The sequence below is a fragment of the Xenopus laevis genome, chromosome 1L (assembly GCF_017654675.1).
Source record: "Xenopus laevis strain J_2021 chromosome 1L, Xenopus_laevis_v10.1, whole genome shotgun sequence".
NCBI lineage: Eukaryota > Metazoa > Chordata > Amphibia > Anura > Pipidae > Xenopus > Xenopus laevis.
In genome coordinates this window covers 122,857,976-122,871,138 of record NC_054371.1, presented here as the reverse complement: position 1 = coordinate 122,871,138, position 13,163 = coordinate 122,857,976, and the positions used below count along the sequence as shown (strand labels likewise).

The window sequence follows — 13,163 nt, the reverse complement described above, 5'->3', positions numbered from 1 at the left end:
CACAGGGCTCTTTCACTTACTGTTGTTTGTATAGTTCAGCATGCCAGCTCAAATGAACAGATATAGAATAGAAAATTTGCCTTACTGTGGATTGATCTGCGTATGGCCACCTTAAGAAATGATAATATCTCTCCAAGACTTCTTGACTGTGTCCATTACGTTTAGGTAGTACATATTTGAAAACAACTGGAACAGAAGATTGCCATAACAAGCTTTATTCTAAACAAATATTTATTAGTACATACAGTAGTACAATTAAAAGTTTGGCAAAAACCACAAGTTGTGGCATCCAAGTGTGCTTTTCTCATCTAGATAAGATAGAAATGGGGTAATGCCATAAAAATCACAAGTGATGTTTAAAATCATATTTTTGCGAATGTTTAGCTGCTTGCACTGTAAAATCATTCTCTGGCGAACATTACATTGCTTATTATTGCTAAGCAAAGGTTATCGTTAACGCTGCTCTGGAGTTATTTTGCGCTAAAAACGCTTTTATTACATTTTATTACATACACTGTGTACCTTAGCAAAAGCCATTTGTTGGCAAACTTTGCACGGAAATTGTAGAGGTCTGAAATCAGCCAAAAGTTACCCAAACAATGTAAATCTCAGTCACTAACATTCACAATGATCTTTGCAAACTTTTTTGTGCTAACAAAACATATGACATTCCCCATAAGTCATTTTTATGTTGTCTCAGTCAGCACAAAGGAGATTTCCAATCTAACCAACAGACAGAACATGGAACATGCTCCTCTTTGAACTTTTTTCACAATTGGTTTCTAACCAGTGTTTTGCCATTTGTTTCTATAAATATGCGATTCAGCATTTTTTTTAAAACTTTATAATGTTCCTTTGATTTCTCCTCATAACTTTATACCTTCACACTTCCGCAGTATTTTCACATCTATATCAGTAGTTCTGTGTTGTGATTAAAATAATTGGATCCAAGTGTCAAGCCACAGCCTTGATGTATGACATATTTAGTCACACATTCACACTCAAGTTTTTAATGCAAAATTGACTTCTCTTTGTAGTTTTTTTCATCAGTGTCATTACACATTTCAATATCAAGGGGTGCTCTCATTAGTGTATAAAACAAATTCTAAAGACATGGCTTCATCTGTCGGGATGGCTCGCCTCTCCTGACTCACTTCATTAGATACAACACACATATTTATGTTTTCATGTTATCTATTAGTAAATGTATAGTTAATTAATAGTGGCTGTTTAATACATACATATAGATTACTGTCATATAATACTTCATTTGACAGTAGCATCATAACAAGCCCTTAACAGCTTTTATACTGATTACTCTATATTCTAATTCTAATCCCTGTAAGGGATGTGACACATGACATCAGCTGATTTTTTGATGATGGTTGTGGAACATGCTGTCTCAGGTCCTGCTTAAGAATCTACTATAAATGTTCCACAGGGCTGGTTGCGATGCCAACACAACACATATTGTTCAATTTCAATAAACTCATTAATAACAAAATACTCCCTGTGCATGGGGACATTAGCATGATTGGCCATTCTACCAATTTATTGCAGTTTACCCTTTACTCTTGTGGGATGAGAAGCTCTAAGCCATGCAAATTATTTGCATAATACATCATGCAGAGCAATTCATCATTCAGAAGTTTAGTTTGTAGCCTTCTGATCACAGTTCGTATCTGCAGTGCATGTTTAGGTTTAATCAGCAGTTAATGCCCTGTAGTCCAACTATAGTATCTCTTCCTGGAAAGGTCTACATACACTGTACTTGACAGAGAACACTCATATTAGAATGCCGCTAATATTTAATTTTCTTTTTTCATGCCAATGAAAAATTAGCAGCCTTACTCACTGATAAATATGCCTTATATAAAACAATATATTCTCAAGGTCCCTGAGGTCTTTCCTCAAGCCCTTGTAGCTATTGTTGTGTTTTTGGGCCTGCCCACCATTTGTATACATGATGTAGTACTGAATTGTACATACAGTATCCCACTGTCAGAAGGTAGACATCCAGTGGATTAAATAATATCTTGCTTTGTTATGTGGTGGTACCTATGTAGGTGTATACCATAACAGTGTACAGCCTGCAATGCAATATTACTACTATATGTTTCTCTCTATCTAACCAGCCTTTCAACTGACCTGAGTGACTGAGACATTCTATGGATGAATAGCAGTCCATAGGAATGTCATTTAGGAAGTCTCCTCAATCTACCTCTCTACATTTCTCCTTCTGTTTTGGTCAATTCTCTTTTAAATTTAGTTACAAATTAATGAACTATAAATGATAACATTCAGCAGTCTCCAGTTAACAGTAAAGCACTGCACAACCGAGCACATTCAGCACATGGCCTAAGCATGATGTGATTAATCTCTTAATTAATTCAGAACTCACCCCTATATGGAAGCACCTGCTTTAAATATATTTTGCATCTTCATTTCCTTAAATGTGGCAGTTACCTAGATGTAACAAAGCATGCTGATTACACCTGGATATTTTTCAGATTGTTAGTGTCCACTGTAACCTTCTCCTGTGGTTCTTTTTCTTTTGCCCCCCTATAACAGTAAACACCAAACAGTTTGTATTTCTTACTAGGGAACCCTAAATACCTTACTCCAGGTTCAGAACCACCACAACGTGCTCGTGGATTTACAATAGGATAACGAACACTGCCATCCCCCAACCAACCAGCTTCGCATCTGTCCAAAAGTTGCAGCTTCCAGGCAGCATAAAGTTGGCCAACCTTGGCCAGTGAGTCCCCTTTGTCTTTGCAGACTTTAGATGCCTCTGGAAAACTCATCTTGCGGTAGGTTTTAAGAAAATAGACTTTTCCTAGAGGACAAAAGACAACAGTACTTTAAAGTCAAGACCAAACCAACCCAACATCTTATGCTTTGAAACAGACATAATTGACAACATTGCCCATGTCGGGATTTATGTAGCTTTCCCCTTTCCATTTAATTGCCACGGCAAAGTGCTAATGGGCTAGACACTCTTTATCATATAGTATCTCCTAGACAAATAACAGTTTTTTAGTGTGTAACACACTATACTGTTGTAAGGTTAGTCTGTCAATGAGTTATATGACATCTATTTTTTTTAGTCACACTTCTTACCGTTGAGGTTGGATGTGAAGCAAAATGCATCATAACGCTCATTATCCTTGTGTCTGTATCCATAGTTCCTTACTCCTGTGGCTGTGTCTTTTTTGCCACACTCATCTCTTGGTTTTGAGATAGGATACTGTACAGAGCCATCTTGTAACCAACCAGCATTACACCAATCTAATCCACCCAACCAAGCCTCATGGAGCTGGTCAAAGGAAGCAAGGATACCATCTTGCTCCTTACAGGCCTGCTGAGCTTGATGGAAATTCATACTATAACGTCCCAGCCGGGGGTGATATGGGAAAATGACACCTGATTAGGGGGCAACAGATGACTGGAATTAAACAAGATGAAACAATCAGTTCATTGAAAACAGGATATTCTGCATTCAGTTTCTAATTAGAACTAAAAAGTAGAGTCTTTACTTTTCTTCTAACTTTTAGTATGATGTAGAGAGTGATATTTCAAGACAATTTGCAATTGGTTTTTATTTATTTATTTATTATTAGTGGTTTTTGAGTTATTTAGATTTTTATTCAGCAGCTCTCCAGTTTGTAATTTTAGCTACCTGGTTGCTAGGGTCCAAATGACCTTAGCAACCATGCCTTGATTTGAATAAGAGACTGAAATATGAGGAGAAGAGGGCCTGAATAGAAAGAAGAATACCAAAAAGTAGCAATAACAAATAAGAAACACAGAAGAAATAATTGCATATAGAAAAAGGTAATGTTTTAAAACACTATCTAAATTGGAGACCATGGTCAGAATACATGGAAGTATATTGTAAAAAATAATAAAACAGAAAACATAGAAGTTACAATTACAGAAAACATTTGCTGATATATATCTTGTTTCTGATATACAAATGTGTAATAAATAATAAAGGGTGTAACAGAGTGATCAATGCTAAAATGTTATTATAATTGCATTCAATTGTGTGGAATTGTATAACTTTACTGTTCCCTTTCCCTTACCTCCCTTTTTTTCCTTTCTGTACCCCCTCCCCTTTCCTTTTGATGAAAAAACTAAATAGATATTGATTTGAAATAAAAGTAGCAATAACAATACATTTGTAGCCTTACAGAGCATTTGTGCTTTAGATGGGGTCAGTGACCCAGTCAGAAGACGGCAAATAATTAAAATACTATTAAAAAAATAAATAATGAAGGCCAACTGAAAAGTTGCTTAGAATTGGCCATTCTATAACATACTAAAAGTTAACTTAAAGGTGAACAAGAGGGAGCTTAAACGAGAGAGAGAAAAATCTAAATGGATTGATCTCACAACAGCATAAAATTAAGCAAAGCATGCAGTTTTCTATTATTTTCTGGCAAACATTACCTTCCAAGTCCAGCTTGACCATTCCTGTGTCATCTTCTAACTCGTTGGTCACCTCACATTCATACCTTCCATAATCATCAAGGGTAACATTGTGAATGACCAGAGAAGCATCTCCTGGCCCACTTTCCTGCAATGAGGTACGGTTTTTATAGGGGCTGAATATTCTCCTCTCCTTCCCCAGAGAAACAAGAACATCAGTGAAAGAATGTTGGTCAGTGATCTTGGACCACTTGATGCGGATCTGCCCTGGCTCTTCTCCAGAGTCTTCATAATGATACCTGCATGGCAAGATTATAGTTCCTCCCCGATGTGTGGTCACTATACCTGGGGCTGTTTGTACAATCACCTCTCCTGTTTCATCCTCTATGCAAAGAATGGGAGATATGCAAAACCCTCTTATTTCATGTAGACATTACCAAGCTATGCACTATACAAATGTAAGTCTTGTGACACTCTCGAACTTGTAATCAATACAGTATATGAAGCAACTAAGCAAGAAATAGGACATGCCAGAAGTGTTATATGCATCTGATTATTTTTTTAAATCGATACAGTTATACATTTAGACCACTGCATGCAATACAGGTATGGGATCCGTTATCCGGAAACCTGTTATCCAGAAAGCTCAGAATTATGGAAGGCCAATCCTGCTGAAAATGGCCAAATCCCGAACTGAATCCAGGATTCGGTGCATCCCTGAATAAAACAGTACCTTGTACTTGAACCCAACAAAGATATAATTAATCATTTTTGAAGACAGAACAATCCTATGGGTTTAATTCATGTTCAAATGATTTTTAGTGGAATATGGTACAAAAACCCAAATTACAGAAAGACCCCTAAATCCGGAAAACCGAGCATTCTGGATAACAGGTCCCATACTTGTACTGGTTTTTATTATATATGTATTTTTGGCTTGCACCAGGGCACCTTGAATACAGTATATATGTAGTGTAAAATGAATGCTCTGACCAATGGACATAAATACAGTACGTATTTAAAGTCCTCTCCAAGAGGATTTAAACCCAATTCAATTTTACTGAATAGCAAATCACCCCACTGAAACAAAGCATTTCTTTATTTACTTTTAGCAATGGCTTCTTTTGTGCCACCTCTCAAATCAGAGACCTGCATATCTGCTATACTTCCAGGCACCTAAAATAACCGCCCACAGGCTGGGTGACTGGTTCTCATGCAACATTTGTCTAACAGTACCCTAAAGTTCCAGTCCAGATTTAATTTTGGTGGAATCATATTCCCCATGAACAGCATTAGGACACATATTCCTTATATAGATGCAGTATTATAACTTGACCATGACTGAAAGACAGATGTCAACACATACCAAGCACGTGGACAATTTTTCTTCCTCCCCTGTCAGAGGCTGCAAGTACCATTGATGTTGTAAGAAAAGAGATGGATAGAGTCCAGAGGAAAATATAGTTTGAAAGAGACCTGCAAGGCATCTAAACACATACACACAGTGATAAATATATGAGTCAGAATGTTTGCTTTGAGTGAAAAGAATTTCATCGAGGAGGATGCAGTGTTTTTTTACGAGCTTTTTAAAAAGCTCATGGCTGCAGACAAATTGTGCACAGAACCTCTACTATGACCTTCTCCAACAAGCATCCCAATTTCTTTGGTCTACACATGAGTTAGAAAGAGTATACTTCATGTCTGGATAACACCAAAGTCAAACTGAACAAGGCCATAAAAACCAGTAAAAGCCCTTTGGATAACTGGCTCAGGGCTTGGGGTTAATTTATAGCATGGGCATTCAACAGAAGTACTTTCCTCCTAAATTAGCAGCAAACGCGATGCATGTCCTAATATAGTCACCATAATAATTTGCAGTTATATCCCATTCCCCACTTGTTCTCACTGCACATGCAGTATGTATGCACCGATTTCTCTCTGTTATGCAGTTTCCTGTTACTGTGACTTCTAGTTAGGAGGAATATAGTGAAATCCAGCACAAAAAGCCTTGACCTATTTCAAAATGTAATAACTATTGAACCCATGTGTTCACAAAAAAAAAAATTAAAAAAAAAAGTTACTTTTTTGGTCACAAAATGCATTTCACAATAAAAACAATTAATTTAAATGCACTTTGTCCACAAAATAAATTCTATTATATAATAAATTATGTCTTTACAAATTAATTCCGATTTGCAGTCACAAAAACAATTCTGTTAACATGAAAATATGTTTGCCAGTGCAAAATTAACTTTCCAAACTCAAAAAAAAAAAAAATACAGATATGGGATCCCTTGCTCATATATTAATACATGAACATTATTCTTATATATGAGTCTGTAGCCTGTTGCCTGTAAGTGTTTGAAGCAGTAGGCTTGTATGGTTGCATACATCTCAGTGAGCAGTATTTAAGGTCAAACAACTGAAACTCTCTAGATCTGGCGTGAAGTTGCCATTGTATCAGATAAATCACTTTATTGGGTACACTGCATAGGCCACCACTGGCATATGAATGCATCTCAGTACTTGGTGGTGTGGTCAGTCACTATAAGACTTTCCATCAGCAATGATGTAAATAAGACTAACCTCCACTGCCTGCTATCAAACATAGAAACAACCAAGATTGTGTCTGGAGAGCTAATCAACCTATTTGCCAAGTGTTCAGGCCCAGACTGACAATCTGTAGATGCTGGCAAATGCCAGAGGGACTGTGGTAAATTGCCATATACACAACACTATTTCTTGAATCTTTGGGGGCTGATGGGCCACCGTATATTTGATATGCCAGGGCCTATTTTAAATCTAATTATTTCGTTCTTTAGCTGCATGTGTTCCTGGTATTTACATGTGTGTGTATATTACAGTATTCAATATTGAAGGATTTAGTATGTTGCAAGTTTGCAAAATAGTTGTAGGAGTACATACATGACTTTTCTGAAAGTGTCAGTCTTAGAGAAAAATGGTAAAAGTACGTGTGTATTGTAAAGATGAACAACTTTGCTGAAATATCTCTATGACTATGTTAGGTGTGTGTTTAATGCACCCTCTTGTTTATTAGAGTGTGTGAAGAGGTGTGTGTGTGGTGCAAGAGTGTAATTAAATACATGTATGTGTGCTAAAGGAATGCCTGGTTAAGTGTTTTGGTGACTGTGTGGGTGCAAGAGTTTGTATGTTGTGGAAGAGATTGTATAAAGCAGGTTGTGTACCTTTGAGAGAGCCTATGGAGTGCTTGGGTTGGTTGGGTGAGTGAGAAGTGCTAGCCTATTAGCAAGAGTATACATAATGCTACAGATGGTAAAATGAGAGGAGACAGGAGCTGGAAGGGTGAGAATGACAAAGGAAAAGTTGTGTAAGGAAGTGTAAAATATTTGTGATATAAATAAAAATAAGAAATTACCTTCTGTCTGACAGCAGACTCTTTAGCAGGTATTCAGAAGTGTTTCACATTCCCTGCATCAGATGCACAGCGCACGGACTGCACCAAAATTCTGACACCCCTCCTCCCTCCTGCATAGTGTGTTTGTTGGGACGGAGGGGGGGATAGAGAGCAGGATACATGCCCCACACCTCTCTCTCTTTCTACTGCAGTACTGTACCACTGCTCAGCCTGCTTTGGCGGGACTGCAGAAACAGACTGCACCAAACTGCTCCTAAGTAAGCACAGTATACTGAAAGAACAGCAGAAGTCTTTCCATATCAACATAGGATTGCCACCTTTTGTGGAAAAAAAATACCGGCCTTCCTTTATATTTATCTTTTTTCCCTATTAATAACATTGGGATCAACCATCATATTTACCGGCCAGGTGGCAACCCTTTATCAACAGAAACAAAGGGAGACCCAGTCTGGGATTAGAGGCTGTCTAATTAGCCTCACTCCTCTCACTGATTTATGCTTGGTCCTTTTAAATTAACAATTATAACAATTATTATGAAATGTCCACTATGTTGTTCTCCAAAAAACCTAGCAACCTAATAACTGGATTTTGGAGAGCACATCAGGACTGGGATATACTGTTAACCATTAAACTCCTGGGGGCCGATTCACTAAGCTCGAGTGAAGGATTCGAATTAAAAAAATTCGAATTTCGAAGTATTTTTTGGGTACTTCGACCATCGAATTGGTTAAATTCGTTCGAATTCGAACGAAATCGAACGATTCGAACGAAAAATCGTTCGACTATTCGACCATTCGATAGTCGAAGTACTTTCCCTTTAAAAAAAACTTCGACCCCCTACTTCGGCAGCTAAAAGCTACCGAAGTCAATGTTAGCCTATGGGGAAGGTCCCCATAGGCTTGCTAACCTTTTTTTGATCGAAGGATTTTCCTTCGATCGTTGGATTAAAATCGTTCGAATCGTTCGATTCGAACGATTTAATCGTTCGATCGAACGAAAAATCCTTCGATTGATCGAACGTAGGATTAGCGCTAAATCGTTCGACTTCGATATTCGAAGTCGAACGATTTTAGTTCCCAGTCGAATATCGAGGGTTAATTAACCCTCGATATTCGACTATTGATGAATCGGCCCCCTGGTGTACTTTCATGCATGGTATACTTAAAGGAATACTTTACCCCCAAAATGAATATTTAAGCAACAGATCATATTAAGTGGCATATTAAGAGGAATAAGTATGGAAGCAAAAGACTGAACTCTGTCTGTTAATTGGCTCATGTGACCTAGCATCTATGGTTTGCTTGTGTGCATTGTGAATCCTACGATCCGGGGGAACGCCCTTATTTTTTAAAATGGCAATTTTCTATTTAGGATTACCCAATGGCACATATTAATAAAAAAGTATATTATTATGAAAATGGTTTATTTACATGAAGCAGGGTTTTACACAGGAGCTGTATTATGCAATGTATTTTTATAGAGACCTACATTTTTGAGGGAGTATAGTTTTGGTTTTGTTTCAACTACCTCTATCCATCTGGAGAGGTATTTGGGCAGGTAGCGCTACCTGGGGAAATTTAAGAACTCTTGGGCAAAAGGAACTGTGACTCTCTTTATCCACCAGGAGTGGAGTGTGGGACTTTGCCTGGTAAAGACGAAGTGCCAGGGTTGAACTTACCACAGGGGTTCCTCAGGGCAGGGGTGTTACTGATGTGTAGTCATTTCATTTTACTTCTCTGCCAGTTTATATAAAGTTATATTGGTTACTGCACTTGTGTGTTTATTGTTTACTAGTGGGACCACCCATAGGTGCATCCCCAGATCCCACTAGGTAGAGGCACAAAATTCCCAATATCTTTCATTTAGCAAAAGGGATTCAGGCCCAGTATCTGTAAGAAAAATTATATATATAACAAATGTATATCCTATAATACACGAGGTGTCACGATAGGGTTATAATATCTTCAATGAATGGGATATTTTTTCATGCAACTACTTCAGACAAATTTGCACAACCACGCACTGCGTAAATAAAAAGGACTTTCCAGAGTGGAATCAAAACCAGGAACCCAGCACTGTAGCTTAACAGTTTTCCTAGTATTAAAGATCATAAAAATTATATCTTTGATCACTAGAATTGAATTCTTCTTTTCTGCCCAGGAAATGTGTTACAGTCAGATAGACTTGTCGCTCTTAAGCTTACATCTTATTTATTGCTGTGTGCTCCAAAAGAACAGGATAGCCAGATACCTGTAGACTCTCAGAAGACTGAATAAAGTAACCTATGGATATTACATGGAAACACAAAAAAAACAATAATGTACAGTGATTTTTTTATTGCAGTTTTTTTCACCCAGTTCATCTACAACTATGATTATTTCGTCCCATCTGTACATGCCATGTGCCGAATTCCAGACATTTAGATAGCTAGCAGGTGTTTGGCCTGTTCCATAGCTAATGTTTATCCTAAGGCATCTATGCGCTTGTGCTTTGCCCTTTTTATACAGAGAAAATATGGGATGTTATTAATCACAAGTGCATAGATGAATGCTGACGGCAGGCTGCCTGACATGTACAGATGGATACTCTGCTTTCTCAGTACATTTGAACACTGAATAATGCAGGGTCATCTTGTTTACACATCAGCAGAACAGAAATGGCTAACCTGTGACACCTGGGCTATTTCTCAAATGCAGTTGCTAACATCCTAAAACAGCCTTTGGCCTCAGTTTGCTAAATAGAGACTTATGGACCATGTATATACTTTTCCTTTAAATATGTAAAAGATCCCTATATTAGTTTGCCTTTATATTCGTCTTATGGAAAAATTAAAGGTGACGTTGCCATTATTCACTAACCTACTTTATAACTAGGGATGCACTGAATCCAGGATTTGGATCAGCATTTGGACTTTTTACTGCAGGATTCGGATTTGGCCGAATTTAAGTGCATGGCCAAACCAAATCCAAATCCTTAAAATCATACCACACAAACAAGGAAGTTAACACATTTTTACCAGCGCCCAGCACTCTTTCTCCCTGTATACCTAATTTGCATATGTAAATGAGGTTTCAGATTTAGTATGCTATTCGCTGAATTCCAAAATAGTGGATTCATGCATAACTATTTATAACCCATTTTAGTGGGGTTGGTGGCCATCATGTCAGATTAATTTTTTTTCACCGTTGGGATCACCAACATTGAGCATGTACACTGAAAGCCAGGGTCAGGTAAGGTTTTAGTATGAATAGCCCATGTTGTGAGTCTGGTGGGGCAGGTGTAGGGCCCTTTTGTTTAACATATGGATTACTTCCCCTTTAAAATGCCTAACTTAGCCAATCAGTATTGTACCAAGCTCTGAGGAACAATAGGTAAGAACACTACTCTCACTTTCCCACCCCTGATAACAAATAAATTCCAAATAAAAACATCCTCCATTAGGTATGGCAAGGGATCACTCCTTGTTTCTCATGTGACCATAGCTTTACAGATTAATAAATATACTAATTTATCCGAAGCCTCACACAGGCAACTTCGGGCGACTATGGAAAATGCATCGCCACATATGCATAAGCGCAGGTGACATTTCATTATAGCTTATGGGAAAAAATGCTGAGGCAGTTCGGGGAGATTGTCGCGTAGGATACGAGGCGATTAGTCGCCAGGCAACAAAATCTCCCCGAATCTCCTCGTGTCAACTAACCCTTATAAGTACTAAAGATGAGAGAACAAATGGAGAAAGTTTTAAGACATGATATGGTTACATGTATCCATAGTATTATTCAGATGGTATTTTAAGCCCTCTATATAATGAGATACTCCTTGTCTCACAGTCTAAGATTAAAACCAAACACATTTTCTAATTAAAACAAAAGGCAAGGATATAGGTAAGTATGTTTAGTATACAGATACACATGCAACAGAATTTAGATTATAAACTCTACTGGGACAGAGACTGATGTACTATAAATGTGTCAGTATCAGCACCAAACAGGGTTAAAAGCAGCCCTGGCAAGAAATTCTAAGCAGCCCACATGAATGCCTGCACTCAGTGTTTATTTATATGGGTCTGAAATGGCAATTAATGTTAAACATAAAACTGTACAATTCGATAAGCCTCAGCTTATTCATAGGTTTAGTTCAACAAAATCAGTGGCATGTCTTTCATTTCCCAGGAACATCTGAGTACTGGGGTGTTTTCTGAACAAAGATTTTTGTTCAGAAAACACTGCAGATCCCGCCCACCCCACAACACATTAAAAATGCCACACAGACAGCGCTAAAAACAGTAAACCGCCCTACACATAGGTTAGAAAAAGTCATTGGTGGTCAGGACCCCATTAGAAGTTAAAAATAACAAACATTGGCGGCTAGGGTCCCACACAAGTTAAAAGAAATCATTGGTGGTCAGAGCCCCTCCGTAAATTAAAAAAAAAAAAAACATTGGCACCAGCCCCCCCATAAACGTTTTTAAAAAACCATTGGTGGCCATGGCCCCCCCTTACACGTTAAAAAGAAACATTGGTGGTCAGGGGCCCCATAGAATATTTTAAAAAACATTGGTGGCCAGGGGCCTATATAGTATTAAAATAACACATTGGCAGTCAGGGCTTCAATAGAATAAAAAAAACACATGTTCAGTGGAACGTGCTTCAGGCTCCTTTCATGGCTTCGGGTCTTTTCAGGCTTCTTTCGTGACTTTGGGTCTTTTCACAGCTTCAGGACTTCAACTTCAGGTGTTTTCATAACTTCGGGTCTTTTCCTGTCTTTGGCTCTGTTTGCGGGTTTTGGGTCTTCAGTGCTTCAGGTCTTTTTGTGGCATTAGCTCAGTTCGCGTTCGGGTCTTTTCGTGTCTTCGACGATTCGGCGCTGTCAAGGGGGGGCCCAGCTAATTCGAAAGGTGCAGCACAGCGGGGCTCCCCTTTAGGCCATGCCTCAAACAGCTCATTTGCATAGAAAGGTCCCAGTGGCCCATTCACATTATTAAAGGGGACCTGTCAACCAGACATAAAAAGCTATATAATAAAAGTCCTTTTCAAAATAAACATGAAATCCAAATTCTTTTTTTATTACAGCATTTGTAAACGCAATTAAAAATCTCAGCTGTCAATCAACTATTGCCTGCCCCGCCTCTACGCTTTAGGCATAGAGGTGGGGCAGGCAATTTCTTTCACTTTCCATTCAGCACTTACTAGTTGTCACTGCTCTCTCCATATTCCCCCTGTCTCTTCACTATTTAATTGTGTAGCCAGGGCATGAGGATGGACATCAGGTCCCCCATTCTGGTGCACAAACAAGATTCTGAGATGATGCAAGGCTTGCCTTAATAAGA

The 13,163-nt window shown here is 38.2% G+C and overlaps 1 protein-coding gene across 1 annotated transcript; it reads right to left on the bottom strand.

The window, feature by feature from the left end:
• Positions 1-194: 194 nt before the first annotated feature.
• Positions 195-7,932, bottom strand: hapln4.L (hyaluronan and proteoglycan link protein 4 L homeolog). Its single transcript, XM_018223762.2, has 5 exons — positions 7,832-7,932; positions 5,801-5,921; positions 4,456-4,818; positions 3,124-3,426; positions 195-2,839 (listed from the first exon to the last, which is right to left on the bottom strand). Exons 2-5 carry the CDS (start codon positions 5,919-5,921, stop codon positions 2,490-2,492), a joined length of 1,137 nt encoding a protein of 378 aa, XP_018079251.2. The 5' UTR covers positions 7,832-7,932; the 3' UTR covers positions 195-2,489.
• Between the last annotated feature and the right edge of the window lie 5,231 nt (positions 7,933-13,163).

Coding starts and splice junctions, on each gene's coding strand:
- hapln4.L (XM_018223762.2), bottom strand. CDS start 5,921: ATGCCTTGCAGGTCTCTTTCAAACTATATTTTCCTCTGGACTCTATCC. Junction 4,819..5,800: donor AAAAATTGTCCACGTGCTTG/GTATGTGTTGAC, acceptor TTCTTTGCATAG/AGGATGAAACAGGAGAGGTG. Junction 3,427..4,455: donor GGTCAAGCTGGACTTGGAAG/GTAATGTTTGCC, acceptor CCCCCTAATCAG/GTGTCATTTTCCCATATCAC.